A 16,042-nucleotide genomic window follows, 5' to 3' on the forward strand; every position below is an offset into this window, starting at 1 on the left:
GGGGAGGGAGTGTCTCATCTCCCTCTGCTATCTGCTGCCATCTTGAATTTTTTCTCTCTCCCACTCCATCACCCTTTCCTTGCCCCCATTAAATACCTTGGATTGACTTTTCTTCTCCATTAGGCATTAACGCAGGCTCCGCAATTGAGCCCCCTCTGCCATCCTCATCTGGGTCTACTTTCTTATCCGAACAGTCCAGGAGCGAGCCGCAAGATACCGGCATCCGGGACCTCGCCACGGTGCACCCACCTCAACCCCAAACCACCCCCTCGGACTCCATCCCCAGAACTCCCGTCGATCAGATATCACTGAGCGTGCAGTCTGCTCCCAGCTGTGGTACAGTCATAAGGTGGGTCCATCAATACTTGGTCAAGTTCTCGCTGGGGCTGAAGGTTAGGAAACTGAAGAAGGTCATGCGGAAGCTGCACAAGGTCAGCTTGGAGAAGGTCAGCCAAGACCTGGGCTACATGGACGCTTTAAGCTTCCTGAAGGCGGCTCCAAATATCCGGCTCTCAGATCCTGCCAAAAGGAGCAAGTGCGTGCTCAGCATCAAGAAAGAGAAGAGAAGTAAATCTCGATCGCCATATCTAACACTTGGTTGTCTTTTCCTCTCTCGTTCTCTTCCGTTCTAGTTGTTTTTTTCTTTCTGCCTGTTCTCTCTTCTCTATCTTTTTCTCACTTGCTCTTTTCCTTACCTTTCTCCCCTTTCTTTTCTTTGTCTTTGGCTAATATGAATTTCTCCCCTTCCTTTCCATTACTTTGATCTCACACTGTATAACTCATCGATCTTTCTTCTTCCTTTCACCGTTAAATGCCGTTCATTTGTGTTAAGTGATGTCTCCTCCTTTCTCCAGCCCATCTCTCTAGCCCACCCCCACAGATCCATCTCTCCAGGCCCCCCCAAAATCATCATGCTGGCAAGCCAGAGGAAACTGAGAGCTGCACAGAGGCCCCACAACAGAAGCCGATCAAGTGGGAAGAGTCAAAGGCAAAAGGACCAGAAGGTAAACTATCAAATCAGTTATGACCATTCCATCTGAAGAAATTAACATGATCAAAAGGGCACGCAACCAAAAGCTCCTCTTACTGAACCATGCCCACCAGGGTCTACATCATATGTAAATATCTCATTGTTATTCTTCTATCAATGATTTTTTTTTTCTCTAGACTTGAAAGGTAAACCTCGGCATGAGCCTCAGTGCCCAAGCCCCACTCCATCTCTGCCCTCGTCCTCCTCGGACCACCTGCTGAGCAAGGTTCAGGATGCAAAGTCCAATGCTCCAGAGTGGCCGACATCCTCCACGCTGCCTGAAAGGCAGCTGCCAAACGAGCACCAGGATACCGACCAACCGGCGTGTGCCAGCGTCAACAATACCGAGCAGATAATCGAGCCGTCACGTCCACCGTCGCCTCGTGGCCCAAGCGACCAGCTGTACTTCACCATCCCAGAAATTCCCCCGGTGACTTCTGCTTCCAGGCAGCTGTGTCCCGTCTCCCTCCCCAACCAACGTGTGGTTGGGAAAGATGCACATCTGAGTAGCACTGGGGCGTTACAGGAGCTTCTTCCGACCCCAGACTGGGTGCAGTTTTCAGTCACTTACCCGGTGGTCTCTGTCAGTTCTCCTGCATATGTTTTGCTTCCTTTGCCAACCTCTTCTGTGATCCAAGTCAACCAAGCCAAAGATGCAACCCAAGAAAGCCAGCCCAGCGACATACCCCAAGACAACTGTTCCAGATACATGCCTCAAGATAACCAGCCCAGCGACAGGGCACAGGATGACTGCCCCAGCAGTACAGCCCCGGAGGGCTGTCCCAGTGACACAACCCAAGAAAGCCATCCCAGCGACATACCCCAAGACAACTGTTCCAGATACATGCCTCAGGATAACCAGCCCAGCGACAGGGCACAGGATGACTGCCCCAGCAGTACAGCCCCGGAGGGCTGTCCCAGTGACACAACCCAAGAAAGCCATCCCAGCGACATACCCCAAGACAACTGTTCCAGATACATGCCTCAAGATAACCAGCCCAGCGACAGGGCACAGGATGACTGCCCCAGCAGTACAGCCCCGGAGGGCTGTCCCAGTGACACAACCCAAGAAAGCCATCCCAGCGACATACCCCAAGACAACTGTTCCAGATACATGCCTCAGCATAACCAGCCCAGCGACAGGGCACAGGATGACTGCCCCAGCAGTACAGCCCCGGAGGGCTGTCCCAGTGACACAACCCAAGAAAGCCAGCCCAGCGACATACCCCAAGACAACTGTTCCAGATACATGCCTCAAGATAACCAGCCCAGCGACAGGGCACAGGATGACTGCCCCAGCAGTACAGCCCCGGAGGGCTGTCCCAGTGACACAACCCAAGAAAGCCATCCCAGCGACATACCCCAAGACAACTGTTCCAGATACATGCCTCAGGATAACCAGCCCAGCGACAGGGCACAGGATGACTGCCCCAGCAGTACAGCCCCGGAGGGCTGTCCCAGTGACACAACCCAAGAAAGCCATCCCAGCGACATACCCCAAGACAACTGTTCCAGATACATGCCTCAGGATAACCAGCCCAGCGACAGGGCACAGGATGACTGCCCCAGCAGTACAGCCCCGGAGGGCTGTCCCAGTGACACAACCCAAGAAAGCCATCCCAGCGACATACCCCAAGACAACTGTTCCAGATACATGCCTCAGGATAACCAGCCCAGCGACAAGGCACAGGATGACTGCCCCAGCAGTACAGCCCCGGAGGGCTGTCCCAGTGACACAACCCAAGAAAGCCAGCCCAGCAGCAAGATACTGGATCCCAGTGTCATGCTTCAAGGCAACTGTCCCAGAGACGCGGCACACGGTAACCAGCCCAGCAATACGCCACAAAAAAATCAACTTGCCAATGCAGAGCCAATAGTTGCTTGCTCAGAAACCCCATCAATGAATTCCAAGAAATTTCAAAAGACAGCAGCAGGTAAGAACAGATTAAATCTGGAAATGAATTCTGTCCTCACATTTAAAGATTGCGAGTGCCTTGAAATGTTTCTTGATCTTTTTGTTAAACTATGCTTCTTATTGAAGGTGGAGTGGACTATTTTTGATGTGTTATCCCCTTGGAAAGGTTTTATTTTTTTTGTAATGCCCACCCTCTGGGCGGGTAAAATTGCACATCTTCTTCAACAGCACAGGTAATTTTGTCCTTATTGTTGGTAGGTGTTCCACCGGAGAGATTAGGTCGGGAAAGGGAACGACCCACATAGTTTTGACCCTGTATCCCTGCACCCATCCCCTGATCCCTCCAGTCCTAGAGGTGACAGGCTCTGTATCCCTGCACCCGTCCCCTGAGCCCTCCAGTCCTAGAGGTGACAGGCTCTGTATCCCTGCCCCCATCCCCTGATCCCTCCAGTCCTAGAGGTGACAGGCTCTGTATCCCTGCTCCCATCCCCTGAGCCCTCCAGTCCTAGAGGTGACAGGCTCTGTATCCCTGCTCCCATCCCCTGATCCCTCCAGTCCTAGAGGTGACAGGTTCTGTATCCCTGCGCCCGTCCCCTGAGCCCTCCAGTCCTAGAGGTGACAGGCTCTGTATCCCTGCTCCCATCCCCTGATCCCTCCAGTCCTAGAGGTGACAGGCTCTGTATCCCTGCACCCGTCCCCTGAGCCCTCCAGTCCTAGAGGTGACAGGCTCTGTATCCCTGCACCAGCCCCTGACCCTCCAGTCCTAGAGGTGACAGGCTCTGTATCCCTGCACCCGTCCCCTGAGCCCTCCAGTCCTAGAGGTGACAGGCTCTGTATCCCTGTACCCGTCCCCTGATCCCTCCAGTCCTAGAGGTGACAGGCTCTGTATCCCTGCCCCCATCCCCTGATCCCTCCAGTCCTAGAGGTGACAGGCTCTGTATCCCTGCACCCATCTCCTGATCCCTCCAGTCCTAGAGGTGACAGGCTCTGTATCCCTGCCCCCATCCCCTGATCCCTCCAGTCCTAGAGGTGACAGGCTCTGTATCCCTGCCCCCATCCCCTGATCCCTCCAATCCTAGAGGTGACAGGCTCTGTATCCCTGCACCCATCCCCTGATCCCTCCAGTCCTAGAGGTGACAGGCTCTGTATCCCTGCACCCGTCCCCTGATCCCTCCAGTCCTAGAGGTGACAGGCTCTGTATCCCTGCACCCATCTCCTGATCCCTCCAGTCCTAGAGGTGACAGGCTCTGTATCCCTGCGCCCGTCCCCTGAGCCCTCCAGTCCTTGAGGTGACAGGCTCTGTATCCCTGCTCCCATCCCCTGATCCCTCCAGTCCTAGAGGTGACAGGCTCTGTATCCCTGCACCCGTCCCCTGAGCCCTCCAGTCCTAGAGGTGACAGGCTCTGTATCCCTGCACCAGCCCCTGACCCTCCAGTCCTAGAGGTGACAGGCTCTGTATCCCTGCACCCGTCCCCTGAGCCCTCCAGTCCTAGAGGTGACAGGCTCTGTATCCCTGTACCCGTCCCCTGATCCCTCCAGTCCTAGAGGTGACAGGCTCTGTATCCCTGCCCCCATCCCCTGATCCCTCCAGTCCTAGAGGTGACAGGCTCTGTATCCCTGCACCCATCTCCTGATCCCTCCAGTCCTAGAGGTGACAGGCTCTGTATCCCTGCCCCCATCCCCTGATCCCTCCAATCCTAGAGGTGACAGGCTCTGTATCCCTGCCCCCATCCCCTGATCCCTCCAATCCTAGAGGTGACAGGCTCTGTATCCCTGCACCCATCCCCTGATCCCTCCAGTCCTAGAGGTGACAGGCTCTGTATCCCTGCACCCGTCCCCTGATCCCTCCAGTCCTAGAGGTGACAGGCTCTGTATCCCTGCACCCATCTCCTGATCCCTCCAGTCCTAGAGGTGACAGGCTCTGTATCCCTGCCCCCATCCCCTGATCCCTCCAATCCTAGAGGTGACAGGCTCTGTATCCCTGCCCCCATCCCCTGATCCCTCCAATCCTAGAGGTGACAGGCTCTGTATCCCTGCCCCCATCCCCTGACCCTCCAGTCCTAGAGGTGACAGGCTCTGTATCCCTGCTCCCATCCCCTGAGCCCTCCAGTCCTAGAGGTGACAGGTTCTGTATCCCTGCGCCCGTCCCCTGAGCCCTCCAGTCCTTGAGGTGACAGGCTCTGTATCCCTGCTCCCATCCCCTAAGGTCTCCAGTCCTAGAGGTGACAGGCTCTGTATCCCTGCACCCATCCCCTGAGCCCTCCAGTCCTAGAGGTGACAGGCTCTGTATCCCTGCTCCCATCCCCTGAGCCCTCCAGTGCTAGAGGTGACAGGCTCTGTATCCCTGCGCCCATCCCCTGAGCCCTCCAGTCCTAGAGGTGACAGGCTCTGTATCCCTGCTCCCATCCCCTGAGCCCTCCAGTCCTAGAGGTGACAGGCTCTGTATCCCTGCCCCCATCCCCTGATCACTCCAGTCCTAGAGGTGACAGGCTCTGTATCCCTGCTCCCATCCCCTGAGCCCTCCAGTCCTAGAGGTGACAGGCTCTGTATCCCTGCACCCATCCCCTGAGCCCTCCAGTCCTAGAGGTGACAGGCTCTGTATCCCTGCCCCCATCCCCTGAGCCCTCCAGTCCTACAGGTGACAGGCTCTGTATCCCTGCACCCATCCCCTGATCCCTCCAGTCCTAGAGGTGACAGGCTCTGTATCCCTGCTCCCATCCCCTGATCCCTCCAGTCCTAGAGGTGACAGGCTCTGTATCCCTGCACCAGCCCCTGATCCCTCCAGTCCTAGAGGTGACAGGCTCTGTATCCCTGCTCCCATCCCCTGATCCCTCCAGTCCTAGAGGTGACAGGCTCTGTATCCCTGCACCCGTCCCCTGATCCCTCCAGTCCTAGAGGTGACAGGCTCTGTATCCCTGCACCCGTCCCCTGAGCCCTCCAGTCCTAGAGGTGACAGGCTCTGTATCCCTGCACCCATCCCCTGATCCCTCCAGTCCTAGAGGTGACAGGCTCTGTATCCCTGCACCAGCCCCTGACCCTCCAGTCCTAGAGGTGACAGGCTCTGTATCCCTGCCCCATCCCCTGAGCCCTCCAATCCTAGAGATGACAGGCTCTGTATCCCTGCACCCATCCCCTGATCCCTCCAGTCCTAGAGGTGACAGGCTCTGTATCCCTGCCCCATCCCCTGATCCCTCCAGTCCTAGAGGTGACAGGCTCTGTATCCCTGCTCCCATTCCCTGATCCCTCCAGTCCTAGAGGTGACAGGCTCTGTATCCCTGCTCCCATCCCCTGATCCCTCCAGTCCTAGAGGTGACAGACTCTGTATCCCTGCTCCCATCCCCTGAGCCCTCCAGTCCTAGAGGTGACAGGCTCTGTATCCCTGCACCCATCCCCTGAGCCCTCCAGTCCTAGAGGTGACAGGCTCTGTATCCCTGCACCCATCTCCTGATCCCTCCAGTCCTAGAGGTGACAGGCTCTGTATCACTGCGCCCATCCCCTGAGCCCTCCAGTCCTAGAGGTGACAGGCTCTGTATCCCTGCTCCCATCCCCTGATCCCTCCAGTCCTAGAGGTGACAGGCTCTGTATCCCTGCACCATCCCCTGATCCCTCCAGTCCTAGAGGTGACAGGCTCTGTATCCCTGCACCCATGCCCTGAGCCCTCCAGTCCTAGAGGTGACAGGCTCTGTATCCCTGCACCCATCCCCTGAGCCCTCCAGTCCTAGAGGTGACAGGCTCTGTATCCCTGCTCCCATCCCCTGATCCCTCCAGTCCTAGAGGTAACAGGCTCTGTATCCCTGCTCCCATCCCCTGAGTCCTCCAGTCCTAGAGGTGACAGGCTCTGTATCCCTGCACCCATCCCCTGATCCCTCCAGTCCTAGAGGTGACAGGCTCTGTATCCCTGCTCCCATCCCCTGAGCCCTCCAGTCCTAGAGGTGACAGGCTCTGTATCCCTGCACCTATCCCCTGATCCCTCCAGTCCTAGAGGTGACAGGCTCTGTATCCCTGCACCCATGCCCTGAGCCCTCCAGTCCTAGAGGTGACAGGCTCTGTATCCCTGCTCCCATCCCCTGAGTCCCTCCAGTCCTAGAGGTGACAGGCTCTGTATCCCTGCACCCGTCCCCTGATCCCTCCAGTCCTAGAGGTGACAGGCTCTGTATCCCTGCACTCATCCCCTGATCCCTCCAGTCCTAGAGGTGACAGGCTCTGTATCCCTGCTCCCATCCCCTGAGCCCTCCAGTCCTAGAGGTGACAGGCTCTGTATCCCTGCACCCATCCCCTGAGCCCTCCAGTCCTAGAGGTGACAGGCTCTGTATCCCTGCACTCATCCCCTGATCCCTCCAGTCCTAGAGGTGACAGGCTCTGTATCCCTGCTCCCATCCCCTGAGCCCTCCAGTCCTAGAGGTGACAGGCTCTGTATCCCTGCTCCCATCCCCTTATCCCTCCAGTCCTAGAGGTGACAGGCTCTGTATCCCTGCTCCCATCCCCTGAGCCCTCCAGTCCTAGAGGTGACAGGCTCTGTATCCCTGCACCCATCCCCTGAGCCCTCCAGTCCTAGAGGTGACAGGCTCTGTATCCCTGCACCCATCTCCTGAGCCCTCCAGTCCTAGAGGTGACAGGCTCTGTATCCCTGCCCCCATCCCCTGATCCCTCCAGTCCTAGAGGTGACAGGCTCTGTATCCCTGCACCATCCCCTGATCCCCCCAGTCCTAGAGGTGACAGGCTCTGTATCCCTGCCCCCATCCCCTGATCCCTCCAGTCCTAGAGGTGACAGGCTCTGTATCCCTGCACTCATCCCCTGATCCCTCCAGTCCTAGAGGTGACAGGCTCTGTATCCCTGCTCCCATCCCCTGAGCCCTCCAGTCCTAGAGGTGACAGGCTCTGTATCCCTGCTCCCATCCCCTGCTCCCTCCAGTCCTAGAGGTGACAGGCTCTGTATCCCTGCACCCATCCCCTGAGCCCTCCAGTCCTAGAGGTGACAGGCTCTGTATCCCTGCACCCATCTCCTGAGCCCTCCAGTCCTAGAGGTGACAGGCTCTGTATCCCTGCCCCCATCCCCTGATCCCTCCAGTCCTAGAGGTGACAGGCTCTGTATCCCTGCTCCCATCCCCTGATCCCTCCAGTCCTAGAGGTGACAGGCTCTGTATCCCTATATCACTCTTACTCCTGGGAGAATTGTGTGTCAAATAACATGTAGGGATGATTAGGCCCCACCGTACAAACAGATGAAGTTTCCAGCAATGGGAAATTCGGGGGGGTGGACGGGGTGCTTAGCAGTGCCTTCGGCAGCAGTAACAGCGCACAAGAGTCAGGAGGGGCTAGCATAAGCGCACTTCGGCCTGGCGTCGATAAAAAAGGCAAAAAAGGAGGCGCTAGGGACGCGCTAGTGCCCCTAGCGCCTCCTTTTACTGCGGGCCCTCATTTGCATACGGGCCGATACTGAATCGGGCGCCCAGGACACTGGCCTGTGCGCGCGTCGGGAGAGCGGGCGCTCGCCGGCTCTCCCTAGACTTTTACCGTATCGGCCCATTTGGCAGGCATTCATTTCTGAGAGTACAATGTGCGGCTTGGCTGCCCATTGTACTTTCTGGATCGCGCGGGAATACCTAATAGGGCCATCAACGTGCATTTGCATGTTGCGTGCGCTATTGGTTTCGGGGGGGGGGTGTGGCCGCGTGTTTTCCACGTGCTGTTACCCTCTCCATAAAAATATTTTTTCAGCTTTTTTTGGAAAAGTTTTTCTGAAATTTAGTTGCACAGAGTGTAGGTTAACGGAGTCATTTTTGAATTTACACAAAATAAGGTCTTTAAATAATTTACTGTAAAATACAGTTTGGCAGCGATAGAGCAGCTTTCACTTGCTCTTGATTTTTTTTTTTTTATTACATTGCATAGCTGGATACAGAAGGCCAGAGATCCTGCGAGGGCGGCCGGGTCCTCGTGGGCAATGCTCCAGCTCTCTTCCGTATAGTTGAAAGCTGCCAACCTGCCCTGGCACCTTTTTTTTTTTTTTTTCGTTTCCTTAACGTATGCCGCAAGCCGGCCGCCCTATCTATCTGCAGCTGCAGTGAGCCGCTTGTGCAAGAGCTCCACTTCCCCTTTCAGGAGGTCCGTCGGGCTCACGGCGGCCTGGAGCTTGCGGGGTGGCAGGGGTAAAGCTGGGCGTGCAGACCACAGAGCTCCCAGGACTGAACGGGGAGGGGGGGGCCATGTTCACAAAATGCGCTGGGCCTCAGCCCATGGTCGGGGGGATGGGAGGGTCTCGGTGGGGCCGGAAGGTGGACGGGTTATCGGTTGTTGGCCGTTTGCATTTCTGTTCGCTGGTGCTTTATTAGTGGGCTCCCCTGGACCGGAGAGGACGCGGCCGCTATTGTTTTACATGGAACTGAGAGAAATCTCAAAAATCACCACTGCTCTTTTGAAGGACCCAGTTAAAAGATGTCGTCGTACTCCAGTAGCTTTGGAGACCTCGCGGGTCCTTCCCTGCTGTAAGACGGGGAGTTTTTATAGCTGAAGAATAACGGATTGTGTAAAAGGTATCGCAGTTTGCCAACACGCCAGTTGCTTCAAGAACGGCTACTGGCAATGTTGTACATCACAGGATCTCAAGTACTTAAAGCACGCAGGTGGGGGCGAGGAGTTGGAGGGGATCTTAACAGAGCTTTGACCGGAATTATAGAATTAATTATCTATCTATCTTTTTTTTTTTTCATTTAATTTAGGTCTCAAGGAGGAAACGAGTCACCTGCTTCCTCGCCAAGGGGCATCCCGTGCCAGCTCATCTCCTGAGCAGCCTGCCGGACAGGCCATGGAGGCGCGCCCCGCCATTCGGCCTCCATCCCTTCGCCAGGACAGGCCCCCTGAGGCCTCTCAGACAACTCGTGCCCGAAAGCACTTGCCAGCGACCTGGTCGTCGTCAAGTCAATGGCCAAGCCAGGGCCTACCGCCGAACACAGTGACAACAGTCCAGCTGCCTCACGTGTTGGTTCCCCGCTCTGTCCCCTTTTCTTCACCTGCTGTGCCATCAGGTCGACCCCCGCATGGAAGCAGGCCTGTGATCACCGGATGGTTGCCGTTGCCCACGCCCCCTCCAAACCAGCCACTGGGGAACAGCCAGCTCACCTACTTGAGTTCTCAGCAGCCTCGGGCACCCATGCCCGGCATCAGGATTAGAAATGCCATGCCAGTGCCCGGCCGAGGCTCCCTGGCTCCACCCTGGCTCCCGAAACCAACTGCCTGGCTCCCAGGGGCAGCCTTTAACGTTGGCCTTGCTGGTCCCCCGACAGCGCCGGCCACTGCGGACACCACACGCCTGGAGCTGCCCAAGGCTAAGGAGCCATCAAGATGCAAGCCAGCGGGAGAACTAGCCAAGAATCGCCCATCAGGTACTAGGAAGGGAGGGTAGCTGTGCCACTGCTTCGCTGAAGGAGAAGCTCATAGTGTCAGCGCTTCTTTGCTATGGTTTAAGAATTATCGTAGGGCTGTAACATGCAGTCTGGTTCCCTTAACTCTGACCTTAGTGAGCAGGCATCCCCATCACTGAAACCACTATCTCAAGACACCCTAGTTGGGAGTCTTAAGCAGGGATGCCGAGGAGAGAGCCTCCCCTTTCTGGGTGCCATGGCGTGAGTATCGCAATGTCCAGCTTTCACAATGCAGTGCCAAAAAGAAGGGAGCTTACAGCAAGGGTGGGCAAACTATCCCATGGGCCAAAACCGGGCCCATCGGTGCCTTTTATTTTTTTTTTAAGCTTCCCTACTGTCTCTGGCCTGCTGACACTCATGACCTTCCGACATCACTCCCGTCATCAAGGGCGGCATTTCGGGCCTTCGATGGTGACGGGCGGGCAGGTCAGGTCAGAGTGTTGGCAGGACGGCGATGATCTGGGCTTCCAGGTATGAAACCAGACACAACGGACCCAGGCCTTCACGGCTGATACTGGCACCTCCCAGGTGAATGCTGGCTGATGTAACATGGCGGATGAGATGCTTGCCTGGCATCCGCTGGTGTCCTGCTTTCGAGCCCTGCTGTCCAGGACGGCGGGATCGGCATTTCTTGCCGGAACATGATGCGTTGGTGGTAGCCTCCCGTAAAGAAAGCTTCGGCGGTGGCGGAGGGGATTTCCAGGAATACCTCAAGAAATTTGAACGGAGGACTCTGTTGGGGGGCTTTTTGTCATTCATTTTGACTTTTCTCCGGTCTAGTCACCTGTTCCCGGCCTCAGTAGATACAAAGTCGGCCTGCGAAGCCTCAGGCTAGGGAGGTTTATATTTTGCCTGGGGACCAGGCATGCGGGGCGGGGGGGGGGGGGGGGGGAGAGGTGGGAAAGAGCTAGCTTGCACACGCACCCTCCCGTTTTCCAGGGTAGTCCCTAGTTCCCCCTACTCAAGGAGCTCCAAGGAGGATCCCTCTCCCAGGCCCCTGGTGCAGCTGAGAACCGGTAATGTGCTCCAGTTTAAAAATAACTTTGCCAGGTACATGCAGGAAATATGAGGTGAAAGGGGAGGGGATATGGGCTGCAGGAGGAAGGTGATACCTGTCCAAATGGAATAAACCAGGATTGGGGTGGGCTTGAGAACCTCAAGGAAGTCTAATGGAATAGCAGCCTATGAGAGTGTTTGGGAGAGGTGAGGAGGCCAGGGAGAGGGTTGGTGGGGTTAGCTTGAAGGCAATATTCAGCACCATTTTCTCTCCGAAGTTTCTTACCAAATGAATTTGGAAACTGGTTTCAAACTGGTTTTAAGTCACAGAACTGTCCTCACAGACTGCATTTGACACTGTCTTTAGATGCTGAACGAGGGCCATAGCCAACATGATGGGGGGCTAGGATTCAGGGGGTGGTACTGGTCTTGTGTTCATTGACAGAAGTCGTCTTTTCTCTAGGCTACAAAGAGGAGCCCGGCTTCTTGCTTTCCTCCAGCTTGTCTGTGCCCACCTCTGCTCCAGGCCAATCTCTGAGGAAACCTCAAGAGGTCCGCCCAAAGACCACTGCTCCATCGATCCCTCCAAACCCAGCAGCCACACCTCTTGACCAGAAGACCATACCAGGTACTGCCTTTCTTCCAGACATTTGTCATAGGTGACCCTGCAGTTAGGGTAATTTCAAGATCTGATGTGCCCCAGAGTAGTTCTGGGCATCCATCGCCCTTGGAACACAAAGGGTGCCACCCCAACTTACATGATAAACCTCATATGACCCAGTTGGGGTCAATTTATTGAAACAGTGATGTAATCTTCAGCTCTCAGTGTTGCTGTAGGACATTGGCAGCTTTATATCGTTGAGGTGCATCATGAAGGTGCGCAGTCAGGGTGATCAGCTGGCCCCTTGTGATCTGGACAGGTTGAGCCAGGCCCGTTACATCTCAAACTTAGAGTTCCAATGTCTCTTAAGATGGAACCAGCCAGTGAACCTGTCAGCCCAATGATCAGCCTAGCCATGGTCTTCCTTTCATTGGCAGGCCTCGATAGGATCAGGGATTTGCTTTCTCTGCCGAGATTTGCGTCTGGTGTGAGCATTGAGAAGCTGAAGGTGATCTTGAAGAAAGAATGCAGTATGGACTTGGAGAATCTCTGGAAAGACCTCGGCTGCAAGGACACCATAAGCCTTCTTCAGCGAGTGCCCAACATCATACTTTTGGATCCTGGTAAAAGCGACAGGTCTGTTGCCAAATTCCAGAAAGGTAGGACATGCCACCATTGCAGCTCCTTCTCTTACCCACATCTATCTCGCTCCTTTCATTTTGATTGAGGTAATTATGCCCTCTCTCTTTTCTTGAAGATTCCCAAAATGGACCCAAGGCTTCTTGTCCAGGTCAGAATGTATCTGGACCCACTCCCTCACCAGGTCAGCCCACGGAGAAACCACTCACCAAAGGCCAAGAGGGTCCTGCTCCGACATGGTCTCCAAATGCAGCAGGCGCACACATGGTCCAAAATACAACCTCACATACCACGGAGAACAACTGTGCACCAGTGCCACCACAGGAACCAAGCCAGTGTCCCAAAAGGCATCATGATCCCATTCTGAAGGAAGAGGTCCTTGTGGCCTTGTTACAGAAGCCCCAGGGGGTCACCTTTGGGCAGTTTGCCGGAGTGTTCCACCAGACCCACGGCTACCAGCTGAAGCTCTCCAGGCATGGTTACAACTCCCTCCAAAGTCTGCTGAATGATATGAAGGACTTGGTGGTGGTGTTAGGGGCAGGAACTCAGGACCCGCTCATCAGATGCAGGTTTCCCTCTCATCATCGACTGGTGGAGATCTTTCCTACTGGACCCAAGGGTGGGATTTCCTGAAGACAGTTAGACTTTCTGGAATCGAATAAGAATGTATCTGTCGACATCCTTTTGAGTGCTCTCGGTGTTCACTGAAGGCTTCATCCTTGTACAAAATGAACATGCCACTTCTTGCTTCGAGGTGTAAAGACCCTGCAGCTCTTCCTTTTCAGTCGGTGTTGTCCAGGCTTTGATCAAGATCCTCCCTCCAAGGTGGATCCAAGTAGTAGGTGCATTCCCTAACAGGAAATTCTGTGGCACTGGACAGGAAGAGAAAATATTGCTTCCAACGTGAGGAACACCCAGTGTTATTGGCTGCCTCCTGTTGTAAGGTATATGGGCCACTCTGGTGGCATGGACATCTACTAAAATCTCATCCCTGGAGGGACGTTCCAGCTTCCTCGCACCCTGCATCTCAGCTTGTTGCATTGAGACATTTTCTGGCTCCCATATCCAGCAGAGGGAGCAAATGAGGATCATTTTGGGGAGATTATGAGGAGCTGAGTAGAGATCATTGGAGGGAAGAGAGGCTGGGAGATGAGAGTGGGATCGGCTGAGGGAGCGTATATCTGGTCATGAGCTACCCTGTGTGAGTTGAGGATGATCAGAGGATAATCGATGACTAGGGCTGTGGAAGGTCAGGAAGGACGTTTGGAAAGGGCAGACTACAAAGAGCCAAATCTTCCCCCGTAACACCCAATATATTCTGCTCCTCTCCCCGCTGTCCTCTGGCACTGCTGCTAGGGGGTCTGTGTACAGCACATGGCTAGGAACAGCTAGTCTAAATAAATCGCAAAAATGTCCTCAGTAGAAGACTTACTCAGTTTTTTAGGTAATTTGTAGGACCTTTTATGACCACAACTTGTCAGTCAGAACAAGCTGCCTAGACCATTTGGTCCACCTTTATTATAATTTCAATATAGTGCTCACTCGGAGTCAAAAAATATTTTTATTTCATTTTTTCAAACTTTTCCTTAAAAAGTCATGTTAAGCAATATTATCATTACTCCCGAAAATCCTTAGACAAGGAAGTCATAAAAGGATTTTCGGGAGTAATGATAATATTGCTTAAGAAGACCCCCTGATGCAGAAGTTACTCGAAACATGGCCATGTCGGGGTGATGTATGGACTGTGACATAAGCTAAGTAATCTTTACTGTTCTAACTCCTGAATAAGCAATTTTGTTTGTATGAATCTCTTCAGCTAAAAGGACCCCTGTGGACCTAACATGACTTTTTAAGGAAAAGTTTGAAGAAATGAAATAAAAATATTTTTTGACTCCGAGTGAGCACTATATTGAAATTATAATAAAGGTGGACCAAATGGTCTAGGCAGCTTGTTCTGACTGACAAGTTGTGGTCATAAAAGGTCCTACAAATTACCTAAAAAACTGAGTAAGTCTTCTACTGAGGACATTTTTGCGATTTATTTAGTTTTGGTTCGTCCTCAGATTTCCGAGGTATTTTTGGGCTTGTTGTTTGATTTTGAATAGGAACATCTAGTAACATCCAGCATTCTCCTGCCCCCCCCCCCCCCCCCCCAGCACTGCTGTCTAGTGTATGTGTATAGCACAAGGACAGGATGCCCTTTAACAACCAATATTCTCCCACCAGCCGCCTACTGTCATTAGCAGGCCTGGATTTGTCAGTAGGCACACTGGGCCTGTGCCCAGGGCAGCAAAAATCGGGAGGATGTGCTGAATCTCACTCAGCAGAGAACAGCCCTCTGTTTCCTGATCCAGCCCCTCTCCAGGCAGCATGCGGGGAACAGGGGGGGGGCCTACAGCAGACAGAGCAAAGGGGGATCATTTTGGGGAGATTAGGAGGAGTTGAATAGAGATAATTTGGGGGATGAGTGAGAGTGGGATTGGCTGGGGGGGTTGTTTGTATGCGAGAGAGGGGAATAAGAGTAGGGGGCAGTGTTGACGCGCACGTGTGTGTGTGTGAGAGAGAGAGACAATGGATTGGTGCCAAATGTCGGGCCGATACAGTAAACGGCGCGCGATTCACTAAGCAAGGTTATGCAAATTACCTAGCGTGTCCCTAGCGCCTCCTTTTAGACAGAAGCGGCGGCTGTCAGCGGGTTTGACAGCTAACGCTTAATTTTACCGGCGGCGGTTGTCAAACCCGCTGACAGCCACGGGTTCATAAAACGGACACCAGCAAAATTCAGCGTCTATCTTCCAACCCGAGGGCCGTGGGGGGATTTTTAATTTTTTTTTTTATTTTTGGGACCTCCGACTTAATATTGCTATGATATTAAGTCGGAGGGTGTACAGAAAAGCAGTTTTTTCTGCTTTTCTGTACACTTTCCCGGTGCCGGAAGAAATTAAAATGTGCGGCTTCGCTGCACATTTTACTTTCTGTATCGCGCGGGAATGACTAATAGGCCCATCAGCATGCATTTGCATGTTGTGGGCGCTATTAGTTTGGGGGGGGGGGGGTGTTGCCTGTGCATTTTCGATGCGCTATTACCCCTTACTGTATAAGAGGTAAAAATAGCGCATCGAAAACGCGCGGCCAAACAGGGGCTAACGGTGCACTCAGCCGAGTGCACCATACTGAATCGGCCCGTGTGTGTCCTACTGGGTGGGATGTTAGAGAGGAGATGAAGATCCTACCACTTCCACTCCTATTCCCTCCTCCCTCCTCCCCTTCCTGAATCCAAGAATCTTCCCACTCTCCCTTTTCCTCCCCATCCCTCTTCCTCACCTCATCCTCATCCCTGAGATCTCCTCCCTGTACTGATACTTGAGATCACTTCACCCAATAAAATACAAATTATAGTGTAAAACTTTATTTTTATAAATATAAAAGATGGAAATGTT

At 54.0% G+C, this 16,042-nt stretch overlaps 1 protein-coding gene across 3 annotated transcripts in view; it reads left to right on the plus strand.

Annotated features, from left to right (window-relative positions):
• Positions 1–14,038, plus strand: part of LOC115080247 (nascent polypeptide-associated complex subunit alpha, muscle-specific form-like) — a 32,215-nt gene extending 18,177 nt beyond the window's left edge. For 2 of the 3 annotated variants that reach the window (XM_029584401.1, XM_029584402.1), the window contains 6 exons: positions 855–1,004; positions 1,168–2,964; positions 9,665–10,327; positions 11,826–11,990; positions 12,401–12,622; positions 12,721–14,038. In XM_029584401.1, coding sequence (XP_029440261.1) covers positions 855–1,004; positions 1,168–2,964; positions 9,665–10,327; positions 11,826–11,990; positions 12,401–12,622; positions 12,721–13,235 — 3,512 coding nt within the window. In that variant the 3' untranslated portion in view covers positions 13,236–14,038. Of the gene's footprint in view, positions 1–123; positions 568–854; positions 1,005–1,167; positions 2,965–9,664; positions 10,328–11,825; positions 11,991–12,400; positions 12,623–12,720 lie in introns of all 3 variants that reach the window. The other variant, XM_029584400.1, reaches the window with a different exon arrangement.
• Positions 14,039–16,042: the final 2,004 nt, after the last annotated feature.

This window comes from Rhinatrema bivittatum, chromosome 19 (genome assembly GCF_901001135.1).
Source record: "Rhinatrema bivittatum chromosome 19, aRhiBiv1.1, whole genome shotgun sequence".
Taxonomy (NCBI): domain Eukaryota; kingdom Metazoa; phylum Chordata; class Amphibia; order Gymnophiona; family Rhinatrematidae; genus Rhinatrema; species Rhinatrema bivittatum.